Source organism: Numenius arquata, chromosome 12 (genome assembly GCF_964106895.1).
Source record: "Numenius arquata chromosome 12, bNumArq3.hap1.1, whole genome shotgun sequence".
NCBI lineage: Eukaryota > Metazoa > Chordata > Aves > Charadriiformes > Scolopacidae > Numenius > Numenius arquata.
The window spans coordinates 5735184-5753066 of record NC_133587.1 but is presented as its reverse complement, the minus strand read 5'-3'; the positions used below and the strand labels follow the sequence as shown (position 1 = coordinate 5753066).

The window sequence follows — 17883 nt, the reverse complement described above, 5'->3', positions numbered from 1 at the left end:
GCCACTAGTCACAACGGGGATGGCTGTGTACCACCGGTTACAGCTGGGTGACACCGGGCACTGCCACAGGCAGCACCGGGCACCGGCAGGCAGCACCGGGCAGGCGCTGCGTGGTCCGGAGAACCCGGTGGGGCCCGGCCGTGACCCAGCAGTCGCGGGGTCCCCTGTCACCCTACTGTCCCCTCCCGCCCTCCCCTGCGGCACTAGGACCCCTGCGAGCTAAGCCCGGAGAGGCCGTCACTGCCCGGCGACAGCTGTGACGGGGACGGTTAAAAATAGCGGTGCGTCGGCGATGGCGTCCCGGTGCCGCCTCGCCGCGCGCTTCCACCGCGTCCACGGCACCAACGTCCGCCTGGACGCCTCGCGCACGCGGGCCACCCGGGTGGAGAGCTTCGCCAACGGGCTCTGCTTCAGCCAGGAGCCGCTGGCGCCCGGGCAGATCTTCCTGGTGGAGATCGAGGAGAAGGAGCTGGGCTGGTGCGGGCACCTGCGCGTGGGGCTGACGGCCCACGACCCCCAGAGCCTGGAGGTGGTCCCCGAGTACTCGCTGCCGGACCTGGTCAACATGGGGGACACCTGGGTGTTCGCCATCACCCGCAGCCACAACCGCGTCACGGAGGACGGGGAGGAGGCGCGGGTGCGGGTGCAGGGTTCCCCGTGGGAGCCCTTCCTGCTGATCGAGCGGGTGAGGATCCCTCGTGACACGCTGGTGGGGCGCAGCAGGCCCGGGCGCTACAGCCACATCTTGGATGACCTCTATAAGATGAACGTGCTGCCCGCCACCGCCCGGCGCAGCCGGATCGGCGTGCTGTACGCCCCCCAGCCCGACGGCACCGCCGACATGCACATCGTCATCAATGGAGAGGACATGGGGCCGAGCGCCAGGCGCCTGCCCACCACCCGCCCGCTCTACGCCGTGGTCGACGTCTTCGCCTCCACCAAGAGCGTCCGGGTCATCCCGGTGGAATATGGCTGTAGGTACCTATGGATGTACCCTCCCTGGGGCACATCCTGCACGGGCCAGGACCCTGCGAGGGGGGGCGCTGGTGGGGTCACCCCATAGTCGCCAACAGTGGGAGTGTCAGAGCGTGCCATGGGGCTGAGGGACAAGGGGTAGAGGGCACAGGAGAGCCCCCAACCCTGCAGAGCACGGGCAAGACCCCACACTCCACTGATGGGTGGTGTCTCCCGAAATCTCTGCCGTGGTGGTCAGAGAAGAGCCCAGCCTGGTCGCCCTTCCCGAGCGGAGCGATGGGGGGTGGGTGTTCGGAGCTGCCCCAGACGGGGCTGTGTCTCAGGGACTGGAGAGCCCCTGCTGTGCCCAGCCTCGGCCACGGGCACGCGGCAGCCCGCAGCCTGGCAACGTCCTGCTTTGGCATCAAAACATCCGGCTGCGCCCCGCTGCTCGCCCCGGCACGCACGTCACCCCCCCGCGCCTGCCGCGTGCCCCCACTGCGGGGTGCCCTGGGCAGACACCCCGTGATGCCATCAGAGATTGAGCAATAGCCAGCATCCCTCGGCCAGCTGGGGAGGAGCACCTGGTCGCTGGGTCTTGTGAGGTGTCAGGCTCATTAATGCTAATTAGCACCTTACTGGGAAAATGAGGAGATGCTGAGAATGAGGTGAGAGAAGAGGCAGAAGGAGAGGCAGAAGGAGAGCCAGCGCCTGGGTGACTCCTGCCCCCGACTGCCGGGAGCCACCGCTTCTCCCGCTGGTGCAAAGTTCAGCTGCTTCTGTCTCAAGGCTGAGATGGGGGATTCTCCCTACCCACGGCTGTGAGACGGATTATCCAAACGGGAAGATTAAATATGCCCGCCCGCCCAGGCCCCCCTGCCCCGGGAGCGTGCTGAGGGCGACCAGCCGGAGCACGCTGCAGGAGGCCACTGAGCCACCTTGGAGGACCTGTCCCCAGCCGCTCTTGAGGATCTCGCGCTGGTACCACGTACCTCTAGGAAAGCTGCTCCCTCCTGCCGCAGCCACGGGCCCTGCGTCCCCGCAAACGCTGCGGCCGGCACAGGCACTGCTGCAGAGGCACAATCTGGCTTCCTCCCCTCCACTAAGGCTTCAGTAGCTCCCGCTCCTGCAACACTTCCGCAGGGTGTAAAAATCAGTCTCGGTGCAGTTCTGCTCCTGGCTGGGGTCCGGCTGGTGAAGCGAAAATGAGAAGTGAGCAGCTGAGCTGCTGGTGACACAAGATGCAGCACAGGGGGCCGGGGACAGGAGAGGCAAAGGGCATCTGCCGCCCGTCACCCAGCACTCGGCACGGCGCAGCCCCGCGCCACCGGTGGAGAGATAAACACTCCAGCCATCCGAAAACAGCCCCAAGGTCGGGAGCAGGCTGGGCACCCTGTGGTGGTGCTCGGTGCGAGCCCTCGGAGGCAGCAGCCCCTGCAGCTGGAGAGGTGCTGAGTCGTGTGCGGGTGAAATGGCCGGGTCTCACCCGTGGCTCTTCTCCGGTTTGGCTCCGGGAGGCAGAGGATGAACCAAGGCCCCACAGGCTTGAGTCAGCTCTCATTTAAAATCTGAGGAGAGCCCCGGCCGCAGCTAATTGCATCCATGCTGCTGAGCCACCGAGGGCTCCGGAAAGAGGAATCCCATAGGGGTGCGTGTCACAGTAGCAGGAAGCAGGCAGAGCCCGTGCGGGCGGCCATGGGAACGGCCCAGAAGATGGTTGTCCCAAAGGTGTCACGGGAGCTGTCTCCTCAGGCAGCGCCCACCCGGCAGCCTGGCACCAGTGCTGGTGGAAGCAGACATGAAAGGATGAAAGGAAAGCACATCGTGGGTATGTGAGACCCCAGGGAGCCGCTCAACAGCCCCTAGAGAAAACGAATGCAAACCAGCCACGATAACACACAGCTTGGGCACATAACTGTCCTCCCAACCTTCCTCCCAGTAACGGGAAGAACTTCACTGCCTCGGGCCCTCGAGTTCCCATCCCAGCCGGAGCGGCCGGCTCAAGCCCAGGGCAGGACGATGCCTGCTCCTGCCCCAGAGCAAGCTCACCCACCCCTGTCCTAAAACATGGTGCTTCTGGGAGCCTCGGGGCCCTTCTCCTCCACACCCCTCTGCTCTCAGCATCTCAGCATCTGCCAGCGACTCGGCCAGCTCAACTCCTTCTTTCTGTTCTCTTCCAGTTCCCTCCCTGCAGACCCTCTGCCGGCTGGTCATCCAGAAGCACATTGTCCACCGCCTGGCCATCGACGGCCTGGACCTGCCCCCACCGCTGAAGAACTTCTGCAAACACGAGTGAGGTGTCGAGGGTGCTGCCCCGGGCCACCCCCCACACCAACAGCCCCACCAGCACCGGCCGGTGGGCTGCCTGGGCCCCCAGCTGCCCTTTTGGCCTCCCAGGGCCTGCTGGCACATTGCCCCCCGTGCCCTCGCCCCCGCGGTGTCTGTGTGCATGGCGTGTGCCACCGAGGGGCTGACCATGAGAGCAGGGGCAGCGTGGCAGAGCCATCAGAGGGACTTTCCTCCATGCAGACGAGTGCGGCAGGGCCAGTGTGCGGGTAGACGGGTCAGATCCAGCAATAAAGCGCTTCCAGCCAGACAGCGAGCGCGCTGTGGGGATGCCGGCACACGGAGCAATGCAGGGGGAGTGAGGGGTGCTGCCTGACCCACTGCCACCGGGGCTGTGCTAACCGCCGGCACTCCAACGCACCAGGGTGCCGGTAGGAGCCGGGCTGCCTGGGACAGGCACTGTGGGAGCTGGCAGAGCCCCTGCAGCCAGGACACCCGGCCCCGCCAGTGGTATCAGCACCCCACGGCACAAGGCCAGTCCTTGGCACGGCAAGGCCAGCACGGGGCAGCTCTGGGGGCTGGCATGCTGCCCGGCTCCCATCTCGGGGAGGAAGCCATGGCTTTGGGTTTTTTATTCCCCGGCTAAGGGGATTTTCTTCTCCTTCCAAGTCAGGGTATTTTGTGTGGCTTCAGGGGAGCTGCCTTCCAGTAAGAAGGGAAGAGTCCTGTCAAAGGAGGGCTTGGGACCTCCCTGCTCTTCAGCACCCACTGGTGGGAGCAAATCCCCCTCGAGTGAGCCCAGGCCTGCTGGGCTCAGGACATGTCCTTGGCCCGTGAACAAAGCTGGGATTGCCCAGGTGGATCAGAGCGAGGGCTGGGCCGGGTGGAGCGCGGGGAGGGGACGGGACGATGCTCACGTGGAGGATAAATTGCAGCCGGGTGCTTGTCCCGGCCAGGCAGTTTCGCTCTTGGGAAAGATGTTTACCCTTGAGAGTGGGGATGAGTTATTTCCTGTGCTCCCAGCGGGGAGGGGGACGGGGCGGACGCCGGAGGGAAACCCGCAGCGCCCAGGGAGCCGCGTTAGCAGCAGCCATTGCTCAGACACGTGCCTGTGACCACGGAGCTGGTCATGGTGACCTGGCGCAGGGTCCAGCTATCCTGCCTTGCCAGCTGCGGAGGGGAGCCCAGCCCAGGCTCCCCAGCTCCAGGAGTCAGCACTGGGCCCTCATCCAGCCCCCTCATCCTCTGATTAGTGGGGATGGCAGCTGGTTTTCCTGCCATCCCTGTGGCGGGCTGGGAAGGGAGGCCGGATCAGAGCTGTGCAGAGCAAGCTGCACAGGAAGAGTCCTCAAAAAATCAGAGGGGTGCCCACATGCACCAGGAAGAGATGGCAAAGGGGGCCAGCAGGCAGAGCCTTCCAGGCCTCTCTGCAGCAGGGTTTGAGGGGTGAAACAGGCAGCTCCAAGTTCACTGAAAGATCTTTTAGGAAACACTACACTATATTTAGTCAGCAAGATTCGATAGTATCAGATAATGTTTCAAAACCCTCGATCAAGAGGAAATCCCCAACCACACAGTAATCGCACTCCTGCAACAGGCCAACTGCCGAAATTGAAGTGATAACAAATGAAGCGCCAACTGGGGCATCACAACTGAACCACAGCGATGAGTGAGGTCCCCAACCCCCCCCCCGGGATGCAGCCTGCTGTGTCCCAGCACAATAGGTTTTGGAGCTGCTGGGGTTGGAGTTGTTCTCACTGGCGAAGGGGGATGGGGAGCTCAGACAGCCCGGGAGCAACGCCTGAGGGCTGGAGCTTGTTTGCTCCTCTCGATATCTTTTCCTCCCCCACACCATGTGTTTAAAGCCTTTGCTCTCCACCTCACCGCAGCTTTGTTTGCACTGCTGTGACCCCCAGCATCCCTCCCACCTCCCCCAGCACATGAGCTGTTGAGGGCGGGTTCCCCTTTCTGAGGAATTGAGAGCAGCTGCCGTAACCAGACAAACAACTCTGGCTCCAGACCGCGGGCTGCGCTGCCAGCAGCAGAGATTGCCACCCTCCGGATCTGCTGCCTCCCAACAAGCAGGCTCGCTCCACTAACTGGAGGGCACTGCAATGAGATGAGACCACCAAGAAGCACCATCCAAAGCCCTGCCTGATCTCACAGGCTGAGCGAGGCCCACTGTCCCGTCTTGTCAGCAGGGAGGGGCGGCCGCAGCTGGAACAGAGACAGACGCAGCTCCTGAGCAATACAATGCCGATTTATTGGCTTTGTTGCACAACACATCGCAGCTGGATGCTGGAAGGACCTCCAGGCACTGGCCACGGATCAAATAATTTTGTCACATGTTATTATACCATCACCTCCCACGCCCCACCACCCGTGGTTGGCTCCCAGCCACATCTCCTGTTAGCCAGGTCAGCAGCTGGTTACCCATTCCAGCACAATCTGGAATTCCCAATCCGGTTCCTCAGCTGCCCCGTGCAAGAGGTGACGCTCACGCAGCAGATAAAGGACCCAAACTGCTCCTTCCATGCCGAGCCCCAAGGGAGTGACCAGCTGAGGGGAGTAAAGGGGGAAGCTGGGACACCGGTGGGGTGATGAACAGGCCTCCTGCACATATGCTGCTCCCGAGGACCTGCACACAGAGCAGCCAGCTCAGCTCCCGCTCAATGCTAGAGCTTTACCTCGATGTAGGGCCCAATCCAGCTGTCAGCCAGCTCCCGGAGGGTCCTGTACCTGCGCTCAAACTCCTCCCCGCTGCAGTGGGTGAGAAGCCGGCTGATCTCCGCTGTAAGGAAGGACACCAACAGGGATTTATCCAAAGACTCGTCCCAGGAGCTCTTCAGGACCTCCAAGAGGCCATCAGCACTGTCTCGCCCAGCCCGATGGGCATCACTTCCCTTCTGCCACTGTCTGCTGAGCATCTCTGGCTGCAAGGTCTTCCTGTCCGAATTCAGCACAGCCAGGATGTGCCGGCAGGGCAGCTGGAAGACCTGGTTGAAGTGGCAAGTGCAGCCTCTCAGGCCTTTCAGGTCCACACTGTGGGCATCCTCGAGGACCTGTATGCTGAGGGCATCCTCCCTGGTGCCTATCAGCTGCACAGACTTCTGAACCACTGCAAACTCACTCAGGCACAGCCTGGCAGCGGGCTCCGTGCAAATCTCTCTCAAAGACTGCTTGATGCGTTCTTCAGTCCTTTGGTTAATCTCCTCCTCGCTGTCACCCTCTCGGATTTCTGTGGCCTGCAGTTTAGCTGCAGGAGGTGAAGGATCTAATGAGGACTGACGGCTTGCAGGCTCACCCTGGAAGAGGAGAGCCTGGCGGGTTTCTGGCTGATGCTGAAGAGCCCTAGGGAACTGAGGAGCTGCCAGCGGGCTCTGGAGAAGAATCACAGGACTCTTAGCAGCTGTGAGAGACGCTGCCACCGGCTGCTGCTGCTGAACTTCTGCTGTAGTGAGGGAGGCCTGGACAGGGTTCTGATATGGCTTACCCTGGCATGCCAGAGGAGCAAGAGGCAGACCTGAAGCAGGCAGGCTCTGGGGAGCTGCCTGAGCAGCACAGTGATCAGGATGGGAAGTGGAGAACGTCGCAACATCAGGAGGGCCTTCAGAAACACACCTTTGGTAGTGCTGAGCTAAGGAGATGATACAGCTCTCCAGAGAGCACTCAACACTGAAAACCTGACTTAACCCCTGGATGACCATCTCCAGGTCCCTAAAGTAGTTACTGCTCTCCCCCCAGGTCCTCTCCCTGTGTGTGGCCCAGATCTCATCATCAAGCAGCCAGTCAATATGGTGCCGAGGCAGCAAGTCTGGTGTCACAAGGTCCCTCAGGAGGGCATGCGTCTTCCTGCGGCTGCTTTTGGTGGCTGCATACGTAGTGTCGCTCAGGGCAGCCAGGATCTGGTGCTCAGCGTGGCCCTCCAAGGCCAGCTGCTGGATCTGCTGCTGCAGGCACTTGCAGAGGTGGAAGACGGAGAGCTGCATCTCTGCTGCAGGAAAGGCCTGGGCGAGCACTGGTGGATGGGGGAAGTCAGGGCCCACCAGGAGAAGCTGGGTCTCAGCCCAGGCAGGGTTGAAGGCCTTGAATGCCCCGTACATGTGGGCCAGGCTTCCCGCTGACTCGTCCTGCGGGACAGCGAGATGCACCACCCTGGCCATGCCGCACCGCAGCGCCGGGGCCGGCCCGGCTACCAGGAAGATGTAGAGGGCCCGGCCCGCCAGTCCACCGGCCCGGTGCACCAGCAGCACCCGAGGGAAGCGGGCAAACACGTTCCCCATGGCGGCGCTCCGGAAGACGACGGAGGCCATGCCGCCGCCCACCCCCAGCCCGTAGACCACCGGGGACCCACCACCGCCACTACCAGGGTCACATATCCCACCATGCCCCGCTCCCCCCCCCCCCCGGGACGCCACCAATCAGCGTGGGGTGCGCCATGACGTCAGGCAGCGCCGGCTGACGCCCCCTGGCGGCTGGGCGGACCCCGCCACCAACCGCCGGAACCGGCCGATGGCTGCCGGGGCGGCGGGACCCTGTACTGCCCGGAGCGGCCTATGGACAGCGCGGAGAGCAGGGAACCGCCCGGACCTACCCTCCGCCATCACACATCTCGGTGCCCCCGTTACCCGGAGTTGTGCGGGAACACCGGCTCCTTCTTGGCCGCTTCCCCCGGTGACCGAGCCCAGGCAGCCAGGATGGCGGCTAGCGCCGAGCCGCGCTCCTCCAGCTCCTCCCCGTCGCACTGCATCAGCAGGTTGGCCAGCTCGAGGCTGAGGGACCGGATTCTCTCCCCCCTGCCCTCCGGCTGGCCACCCACCAAGCCCCCACCGTAGCCCGGGGGGGTGGCACCGGGCACCGGGAGCTGCTGGTACCTCCTCTGCCAGCGCCTGCACACCATGCTTTCCTCCACACAGCCCCGGTGCGCCTGCAGCACGGCCAGGACGTGCCGGCAGGGGAGGCGGTAGCGGCGGTGGAAGCTGCAGGTGCAGCTCCGGCAGTCCCGGCTCACCCGTTGGATGTCTTCCAGCAGCCAAACGGTGAGGCCGCCCAGCACCGGGCTGAGCAGCTGGGCCGATGTCTGCACCACCTCCCACTCCTTCAGGCACAGCCAGCAGCCCAGCTCCATGCAGTTCTTCCAGAGCACGGCCAGCATGGAGCCCGTCTCCGCCGTGGCAGTCTGCCCAGTGGGCTTGGCAAGAGTCAGGGAGCCAGAAACGGGGCCTGGTTCTGCTGCAGCACTGGTGCACACATCGGGATTCTCCCAGAGGCCACTCTGACCGTCCTCGGTGCTCAAGAAACCCCAGTTCGGGATTTCCAAGCCTCTGGAATCAAGGCAGTCTGCACACTCCATAAAACAAAGAACGCTCGCCTCCAAGGACGGCTGCTGGCCAAAGAGCCTGGATATTCGGTGCGTGATGAGGTCCAGGCTGGCCATGTGTGTGCTGCAGAACTGTAGACCCTTCTCTGCGTGCATGCACCACAGCGGCTCGCAGGAGAACCAGCTGGCTCGCAGGTAGTCGTACAGCTCCGGGCTGACCACGTGCTTTGCCAGCTGGGACAGAGCATCCCGATTTGCAGCTGAAGGGGCAAACACAGCCTTCTGCAAGGTCAGCCTCAAGTTCTGCTTGAAGGAAGAGGAGATCTCCGCTTCCTTCACATTCTTCTCGATCAGTCGGACTGTGTGATAGACAGAAAGGAGCACCTGGGCAGAGGGAAAGAGCTTCTGGAGGATGGCTTTGTGAAAGAAGGACACATCCACGAAAACAGCCTGCACCTTTTGCCACTCAGGGTTGAACTCCTTGAAGACAGTCAGCATTTTCCTGATGCTGTGTCCCGTGTCCTCCTTCAGCAGTGACAAGTGGACCACTTTCCCCACTCGCTCCTTACTCTCTGCAATGAAAGCGTAGAGAACACATCCCTCCTTGCCCAGTGCTCTGTGCAACAGGAGGCTCTCGGGGAACTGCATGAACGAGCTCTTCATCTTGCTGGTCTGGAAGCTGAGTCTCTCCAGGCCGTGTTCACCATCTGCGCTAACTGAGGCCAGTGAGCCCCTGTCCACCCTCAGGAAGGTTTTCATGACCTCAGCCACCCTGACAAGCGCTGAGGGATTTTCCTTTGCTGCCTCAGGGATCATGAAAGCCTTGTACGGAGCAGTCACCCTGTCCACTGGTTGTCCCGCGACTGCCTGCAAATCCTCATCTGCCACAGCAACGCTGTCGGTCCCACCCAGCTCCTGATCCTCATGCAGTTTCGCTGCGGGGCCATCGCAGGCCACGGCATTTGCTGTCGCAGCAGCAGCTCTGGTCAGGGAAAGCACCTGGTTGGCGTGGACATGGTGACTGTTCAGTTCGCTGATCACAAGCTGGTCTATGTCTTCTTTATATTGCAACACAAAATAAGCCGGGCACAAGTTGGGCTCCGTCTTTCTCTTCTTGCTGTATGTTTGGGTCCGGGCACAACCAAACTTCACCTGCATGAACCTGCAAACGTTGGGAAAGTGTTAATGAGGGAAGTTATGGTGGTGTAGGCTGCCAGCATTTAGTTTTCACTTTTCTTGTGCACCAACTCTATATTCAATTAGTGAGCACAAAAAAACCCCTCACATATGCCAGCCAGACAAGTGGGCTGGCTTTCTACTCAGCAAAGCTGGGGGTAAGAAAGCTCAAACACAAGAGAAACTAAGGAATGAGTTACAACAGCCACAACCAGACACTACGGAAAGCCCCAGCTCTTGTGCCCAACCATGCCTCTATTTCTGCTCTCCAGAAACAAAGCCATCGATGAAAAGTTTGATACCTGCCTGTTTGTGTTTTACTCTCTTAAAGTACATACCATTTCTGCAACTCCTCTGCATCTGGAGGAGCAGGCTAGAACACAGCAAGAAAGGCTTCAAGGCATGGGATTAGTTTATATTTTAAGGCGGCAAGGGGAGCAGTTGTGTAACTGGAGAACGACCTTGCAGCCTTTGGGCACATGAGCAGATCCACTGACTTGGATGGAAACAAAACAGCCTCACAGCATCACTAGACCCATCCAGATAAGCAAAGGCTGGGGATCAAATACTGTGGGAGGGAAACCTGACAACACCTTTCCACTGCAGTGAGGAAAGGGCAGCTACTGAATGTTAACAAATGACAATATTTAGCCTTCTGTTACTTGAGCGGAAAAAGGCAGGAGCTATAGTTTGCCAGCATTTCCAAAGATCAAAGTTACAGGCTTTGCTATAAGACTACGAAAACGGCAAGTGCATAACATAACCGACAGTATTCTTCTCTGCAGGTGCATTACACTGTCAGGATCATCCCTTCTGAAGTCACAATAACCTTGGGTATAAAAGCATTCAGCCATGTACAGACAAGAGCTTATAGAATCATAGAATGGTTGGGGTTGGAAGGACCTTTAAAGGTCATCTAGTCCAACCCCTCTGCAATGAGCAGGAACATCTTCAACCAGATCAGGTTGCTCAGAGCCACGTCCAACCTGACCTCAAATGTTTCCAGAGATGGAGCATCTGCCACCTCTCTGGGCAACCTGGGCCAGTGTTTTATCACCCTCATTGTAAAAAATTTCTTCCTTGTATCTAGTCTAAATCTTCTCTTTTAGTTTAAAAAATTACCCCTTGTCCTATCACAACAGGCCCCATGTAAAAGTTTGTTCCTACCTTTCCTATAGGCCCCCTTAAGTATTGAAAAGCTGCAGTGAGGTCTCCCCAGTGCCTTCTCTTCTCCAGGCTGAACAACCCGAACTCCTTCAGCCTGTCCTCACAGCAGAGGTGCTCCAGCCCTCTGCCCATTTTTGTGGCCTCGTCTGGGCTCACTCCAACAAGTCTACCTGCTTCTGATGTTGGTGGCCCCAGAGCTGGAGACAGCACTGCAGGGGGGGGTCTCACCAGGGCAGAGGGGCAGAATCCCCTCCCCCCTGGGGATGCAGCCCAGGATGTGGGGGGCTTTCTGGGCTGTAAGCGCACATTGTAGCTCACGTCCAGCTTTTCATCCACCAACACCCCCAAGCCCTCCTCAGCAGGGCTGCTCTCCACCCCTTCATCCCCAGCCTGTGCTGACACAGGGGGCTGCCCCAACCCAGATGCAGGACCCTGCTTTTGGCCTGGTTGAACCTCATGAGGTTCACATCTTGCACCCCGTGGAAGAGCACTGGTTTTGGGTTTGAGAGCTGGCTGATGGCTCTGCCTGCGGCCTGCTCCACCACCAGCAGTACGTTCCTGCCTGTGTCCCTTCCCCGAGCCCCCTCCGGGAGCACCGACACCCCCAGAGAACCGCACTGGGCACACAGCCCTGCCTCAGGGACTACTGGGGCTGCGAGGCACCGAGCCACCCCGGCCTGGGGGCCTTACATGACATCCTGGCGGACGGCCGTGCCGTGCTGCCGGTTGTAGCAGCGGACGGAGACGCAGCTCTGCAGGCCGTAGCGGCACCGCTGCGCCAGCTCGTAGGCGCGGAAGCGCTTCCTGAAGTCCTCGTAGCTCCTGAAGCTGGACCCCAGCTCCATGGCGGGCCCAGTACCCGCCATCATCACCCAGCCCGGCCGCCACTCCGTGGGAAAGGATCTCGTCTCCCCGCCGCCTGTATTAAACCAGCTGGGGCACCGCCCACCTCACTCAGGTGGCCAACCAGAGGCATTTCCTCCTGATTGGCAGGAGGAGAGCCAACCAGCCCAGAGCGCTCTGCACAGCCCGGATGACTGACTGCTTGACAGACCAATCAGCTGGCGTCTCCTCGCCCCGCGGGTGGGCGGTACTTCCCACACCGGATGTTGCTGCTGTCAGCGGCGCCGGTTCGGGGTCGCTGAGGAGATGGCGGCTCCGGGCGACGGCAACGGGGCCGGCGCAGGGACGGGGCCGAGGTCGGTGGCGGGGCGGTCGCCACCCGGGGACCTGCGGAGCGTGCTGATCACCAGCGTGCTGAACCTGGAGCGGCTGGAGCTCGACCTCTTCAGGTGCGCGGGGGCGTCGGGCCGCCGGGACCGGGCCGCGCTCACCGCCACCGCCACCTTCACTGCCGCCGCCTTCTCCCCTGCAGGGGACGGCACCACTGGGTGCCCGCTACGCAGCGCCTCTTCGGCGGGCAGATCGTGGGCCAAGCCCTGGTGGCGGCCGCCCGCGCCGTTAGCCGCGACGAGCAGGTGCACTCGCTGCACTGCTACTTCGTGAGGGCAGGTGGGTCGGGCCCGGGGGGAACCGGGCTGGGGAGCCGGGGTGAGAGGAGCAGGTCAGGGACCGGGGGGAAGGCGGGCTGCTGATCCCAGGGTCGGGGTGCACCTAGGACTGAGAGATGTTGGGGGACAGGGTGCAGGGGGCCGGGGAGGCTGGGGCTTATGGTGGGACTGGGGCCTGGCGGTGAATCCAGTGGTTGAGGGGCTGGGGAAGCTGGGTCTGAGGCTCACAGGGGTTAGCGGGTGCTGCCTTCCCGGCTCCGGCACAGCAGAGGGTGTGTGGCACTGCTAGCTCAGAGCACGGTGGGCTCAGCCTGCCTGGCCCCAGTGCTCAGCCTCTGTAGGTGCGTGGTAGCCCAATGGCAGAACGTCCCTTGTCTGTCCTAGGGGACCCTAAGGTGCCGGTGCTGTACGAGGTGGAGCGGACCCGTACAGGGAAGAGCTTCTCTGTTCGTTCTGTAAAGGCCATCCAGCACGGAAAGCCGATCTTCACCTGCCAGGCCTCATTCCAGCTCTCCCAGGGGAGCCCAGTGCAGCACCAGTTCACCATGCCTACTGTACCAACCCCTGAGGAGCTGCTGACGCAAGAGGAGCTCATCCAGAAGTTCTTGCAGTGAGCGGGGTGGAAGGGTCACCTCAGGGACACCCTTCTCTATGGCTGGGGCTTAGGGAAGCGCAGGGACTGGGGAGACTGCCTGAGGAGTTCCCAAATACGCATGAGAGGGAAGTATAGAAGCAGGACAAGACAGTGCAGGAGCCATCGCCCTCCTGCCTTTCTGTGTGGCCCTGGGTCCCTGGGCTGAAGCTGCTGCCAGCAGAACGTGCTCCTGGCCTGCTTGGCATTAACCTCTCTGCTCTGTGTTGGTCTACAGGAATCCTAACTTGGCAGAGAGATACAGAAAGCATCTCAACAAGATTCAAGCCGAAGATGTGCCGATTGATATCAAACCTGTGAACCCGCCAGATATATTCTGCTCAGAGCCGCAGGAGCCGAAGCAGCTCTTCTGGGTGCGAGCACGAGGCTACATAGGTGGGTCCCACCAGGAGGGTGGTCCAGCTGCCTCACGAGCTGAGGGCTCGGGCTCAAGCTCACGCTGTAGAGCACGCTCGTGATGGAGTGGGCCGAGAGGGTTGTGATTCAGAGGCTGTGTGTGCCCCAAGCCTGTGGAGAAGCCTGGGGCTTTCAAAGCTGAAATACAGGTGTGGGTACCAGAGCATGAAGCAATGCCTGTGTGCCGCGCTCAGCCACGGCCGGCTTTCCCTGGGGGGCATGGCAAGGGGAGCGGGTCTGGAAGAGCATCTCAGCTCTGCTTGGCCAGCAGCTGGCCCTCGGGAATGCAGAGCTCCTGGGGCTTTGCCTCATGCTACCTGCCCAGGCTTGTCCCACAGCCATCCCCAGCAGTGCCAGTTGCTTTGCAGGAGAGACTGACATGAAGGTGCACTGCTGCGTGGCTGCCTACATCTCCGACTATGCCTTCCTGGGCACGGCCCTGCTCCCACACCGGCAGTACCGCATCAAGTTCATGGTGTCCCTCGACCATTCCATGTGGTTCCATGCGCCCTTCCGAGCAGACCACTGGATGCTGTATGAGTGCGAGAGCCCCTGGGCTGGTGAGTCCTCACTGCATTCTCTGGGGACCCGCGTGGCAGGGCCAGCCCTGCATGTCTCGGGTGGTGGCAAGCCATGGTCTGACAGGCCCTCTCTGCAGGTGGGTGCCGAGGACTGGTGCAGGGACGGCTGTGGCGCAGGGACGGGGTCCTGGCTGTCACCTGTGCACAGGAAGGAGTCATCAGGGTGGAACAAACGCCAACCCAGAGTAAGCTCTAGCTGAGGAACCCCCATGGGCTGGGGCTGAAGCACGCCAAGGAGGAACCCTGGGACCAAAACAGATGTGGGCAAGGCGGGATCCCAGGCAGCAGTGGGAAGGAGCCTTGAAGGAGGCTGGGCTGGATCCAGCACTGCAGGGATGGGGACCCGCAGAGGCATCCGCTGTGACCGACTGCCAGCTGCACAGCACGTAACTGCACACTACAATCAGCCACCCTCCACCTGCCTTAAATAAAGCCATCTTGTGAACAGCTGGGCTCTGTCCCCTGGAGTTTGTCCCCTTGGCCCCTGTGACTGTGCTCACCCGAGGGAACCTCTCCTGGCAGGGCAAGGGCAGGCAGCGCCGGGGGCACTGGGGGGACATCTCTGCCTCCGCAGCAGGCTGGATCACAGGAAGGGAAAGTGCTACTGCGGCACATGTGGCTTCCCTTTCTCACTTCTCCTGCCCTCCTTGTGTCCCCAGCGCTTCCAGTTGCTGCTTCTGCTCAACCTTGGTCTCCTCCCCAGGGATGGGTTTGTGAGGGGACCCAGCCCCTGGGAGCTGAGGGACCAGCCAGCCCCAGCCCCCTGGTGGGTGGCTTGATGCTTCCCGCTGATGGTGCCCTGGGGGAAGTGAAGCTGAACAGACACAGCAGGTGCCCCGCTCTTCTTCCTACCAAGACTTTATTAAATAAAGTCATTTTTATTATATAAGTTTTATGGGAAGATCCTGGCAAGAGCCCCGGACCCTACCAGCGGCCTTCCCGTTCCCTTATGTAGTGCCAGTATGTCCCAGCTAAAGTCTCGTCCACTCTGGAAGCCCCCCCGCAGCGGGGGAGCCGGCTCCTGGCAGTGCTGGTGTGGGTGATGAGCACCCGTGAACACCTGGCCCCGTGGGACAGACTAACCACAAAAAAAGTGCATTTTCAAGGCAGCTCTGGGGTGTGGGCCGTGCTGCCGGTGGGATCCAGCGCTGCCTCCCTGCCCCATCCCCACCTGCAGCATCGCCCTCGCTCCACCCCCGGCCACGAGCCCCACAGGACCCCCTGCCCTCCTGCCAGCGTGGGCACCGGCGGTGGGGACACTCACTCCAGAGGCTCCTTGATCAAGCACTCCTTCAGGGTGGGCTGCTGATGCAGGGGTGGCCCAGCCTCCCGCAGGTCCTGCAGTCGGGCTTCCGAGCGCCGCTTGTCCTTGCCCACCTTCCAGGCCAGGTGGACGTGGGCCTGTAGGAAGGGCCCCAGCAAAGGGTGGCTACCTTGGGCTTCCAGCAGCTGCAGCGCCTGCTCACAGCAGCTGTGGGCCTCCCCGAGTTCGTCCAGCTCCTGGTGGCAGACAGCCAGCCCGGCCAGCGTCAGGAGGAAGCGGCCGGAGCTGCAGACCCCCAGCCGGTCCTGCAGGCGGTAGGCATTGGCCCAGGTGGCCAGGGCCTCGCGGTACATGCCGGTGCAGGTCAGGCGCTGCGCGACTCGCAGGTCCTGCAGGAAGAAGAACTCGAGGAACTCGGGGGAGCGGCGGATCTCGGCGATGGAGTGCAGGTGGGACAGGAACTGCTCGAAGGCTCGGCTTCGCTTGGCGATGGTCTCGGCGGTGAAATTCCGGCGCAGTCTCTTCCTGGGGAAGGCGATGCCGGCCATGTCGCAGCTGAAGCGGCAGCGCAGGCGGCGGTTCAGCCGCTCGAAGTCCGAGTAGCGCCGGGTGATGGCGGCGGGGGCCTTGTCGAACCGGCCGGAGCGGATCAGGTAGATGGTGTAGAGCTGCGGGGGGAACCCAAGCGTCAGGGCGGTGCTGCAGGCACGCTGCTCCCGCGGGACCGGGCAGAGCCGGGCACACGGCTGCGGAGGGGCTGCGGGGAGGGGTTTGCCCAGGCAGGAGGGAGCAGGTTGGGCTGCCGCAGCCACAGCACCCGTTGGCGATAATTACCTGAGGCTCATCTGAGCCGCCAGCACCATCCGAGCAGCACGGGGAAAGACAGAGAGAAATAAGCGCCAGCCCTGTGGGACCCCTACCCTGGGAGGGAGCAGGACCCACGCCCACCCCTGCACCCCCTTCGCGCCCCCCCCCAGCCCCGGCGGGCTCACTCACCACGTACTTGGAGGAGCGATCGCTGACCACGCTGGCGCTGGTGACCTCGAAGAGCAGCCGCTGCGGTGCCAGGCTGCCCCGCGACTTCCTCCACAGCTCCTGCAGCTGCCGGGTCAGCAAGCTGCTGCCGGGGCGCTCTGCTGCGGGACCCCACTCTGCACCGGGAGAGGGGTGTCAGCCCACCTGCCACAGGGATGGGGCTCTCCCAACACCCCATCTCCAGGCTGCTGGCACCCACCATTACTTGGGTCTCCCCCCAGGGTGCTGCTGCCCTGGCCCCCCCAGCACATCGTCCCCAGCACCTGCCTCCGTCCTCCGCACCCGCTGCCGCCCCTGTCGCCTGCGGTGGCTCCTCCAGCTCCTCTCCAACACCCTCCTCCTCCTCGTTCTCCTCGTCTTCCTCCTCCTCGTGGCTGGTGAAGCTCAGGGTACCGCTGAGGCGTGTTGATAGCCCCTCCGTGTCGTCCTCCAGCTCCGAGCTCTCCGGGAACTCCTCGGCCTCGGAGCCGCCACGCACCCTTTCCTCCCGGCCACCTTCACCGGCCAGTGCGTGCCGCAGGCGGTGCAGGATGCGGGCGGCCATCCCGTCCGGCCCAGCTGCCAAAGCGGTGGTCAAACCCGGTTGCCCCAACACGGTGGGATGGGCAGGGGGCCAGGGGCTGCCCGCTGTTGCCGCACTGCGCTGCCCACCACGGACCGGTGTAGCACCGGCAACCGAGGGCACGGCACGGGCCCGGGCTGGGACAGCCCGTCCCCGGGACACCCCGGCCTTGGGACAACCCCCACCCCGGTGCAGCCCCGGGTGCCCCCCCCCCCCCCCCGTCTCGCCCCCAGCCCGCCCCGGCCCGGTGCGGCCCCGTCCCCGCTGCAGGCGGTGCCGGCCCGGTCCGTACCGTGCTGGCCCGGGCCGTGCCGAGCCGGGCGGTGCCGAGCGATGGCTGCTCCGCCGCGGCTCGTCCCGGGATCCTCCCTGCGCGGCTCCGCCTCCGCCGGGAACCCGGATCGCGGTGGCGGGGATGGCACGGCCGGGATCGGTAGGGGCCGGCGCTGCCTGGCACAGCCCGGTACGGGTGATGGCAGGTCTGCCCGCAGTCCCTACCCTCCGCTGCCAGTTCCGGGGCTGTCCTGGCAGGGCCCCTGGTCCCCTCGCCTTGGGCCACAGGAGCCCCGCACCCCGGCGCCTGGCACTGCAGGGTCCCGAGCTCCTGATACCCCAGTGCCCCCATATCCCGGTACCCCAATATCCCAGTACCACGCACCCAGGCTCCCCATCCCTGCAGAACGTCCCCTGGGCTACCCTGGCACCCCGCCGCCCTTGCCCCAGTTGGCCTCGCCACGCGTCCCGGGCAGCTGGGCTGCACCCCCGGCGCTCGTCCTGCCTTATTTAGCACCGTGCCCGCTCCCTTCTCGCCGCTTTCTTGGGAATGTCTATTAATAAATATCGAGGAACCAGCCCAGCTGCTGCCATCGCTCTGCCTTTGCTTGCCCGCTGCGCCCTGCTCCAGCACCCTGCACCCTGCCTGGGCTCGGATGGGGATCCCTGCACTCCCCGGGGCGCAGGCGGGTCTGTGGGGGCTTCT

The 17883-nt window shown here is 62.8% G+C and overlaps 5 protein-coding genes across 6 annotated transcripts; 2 read left to right on the top strand and 3 right to left on the bottom strand.

Moving 5' to 3' along the window:
* Positions 1-292: 292 nt before the first annotated feature.
* On the top strand, positions 293-3549 carry NEURL2 (neuralized E3 ubiquitin protein ligase 2). The gene is made up of 2 exons (XM_074156965.1): positions 293-974; positions 3135-3549. Exons 1-2 carry the CDS (start codon positions 293-295, stop codon positions 3248-3250), a joined length of 798 nt encoding a protein of 265 aa, XP_074013066.1. The 3' UTR covers positions 3251-3549.
* A 1851-nt stretch (positions 3550-5400) lies between these two features.
* On the bottom strand, positions 5401-7553 carry ZSWIM1 (zinc finger SWIM-type containing 1). Its single transcript, XM_074157563.1, has 2 exons — positions 5980-7553; positions 5401-5548 (listed from the first exon to the last, which is right to left on the bottom strand). Exons 1-2 carry the CDS (start codon positions 7551-7553, stop codon positions 5401-5403), a joined length of 1722 nt encoding a protein of 573 aa, XP_074013664.1.
* Positions 7554-7864: 311 nt separating this feature from the next.
* On the bottom strand, positions 7865-11748 carry ZSWIM3 (zinc finger SWIM-type containing 3). Its single transcript, XM_074157662.1, has 2 exons — positions 11594-11748; positions 7865-9722 (listed from the first exon to the last, which is right to left on the bottom strand). Exons 1-2 carry the CDS (start codon positions 11746-11748, stop codon positions 7865-7867), a joined length of 2013 nt encoding a protein of 670 aa, XP_074013763.1.
* Positions 11749-12038: 290 nt separating this feature from the next.
* On the top strand, positions 12039-14492 carry ACOT8 (acyl-CoA thioesterase 8). Its single transcript, XM_074157161.1, has 6 exons — positions 12039-12195; positions 12279-12415; positions 12799-13024; positions 13284-13441; positions 13831-14022; positions 14121-14492. The coding sequence occupies exons 1-6, from the start codon at positions 12053-12055 to the stop codon at positions 14237-14239; spliced, it is 975 nt and encodes a 324-aa protein (XP_074013262.1). The 5' UTR covers positions 12039-12052; the 3' UTR covers positions 14240-14492.
* On the bottom strand, positions 13330-17283 carry SNX21 (sorting nexin family member 21). 2 transcript variants are annotated; one of them, XM_074157159.1, is made up of 5 exons: positions 17197-17283; positions 16610-16900; positions 16304-16458; positions 15308-15975; positions 13330-14181 (listed from the first exon to the last, which is right to left on the bottom strand). In XM_074157159.1, exons 2-5 carry the CDS (start codon positions 16884-16886, stop codon positions 14178-14180), a joined length of 1104 nt encoding a protein of 367 aa, XP_074013260.1. In that variant the 5' UTR covers positions 16887-16900; positions 17197-17283; the 3' UTR covers positions 13330-14177. The 2 variants fall into 2 exon arrangements, with proteins under 2 accessions (XP_074013260.1, XP_074013261.1); XM_074157160.1 differs by lacking the exon at positions 13330-14181 and having other exon boundaries at positions 14891-15975; positions 17197-17267.
* Positions 17284-17883: the final 600 nt, after the last annotated feature.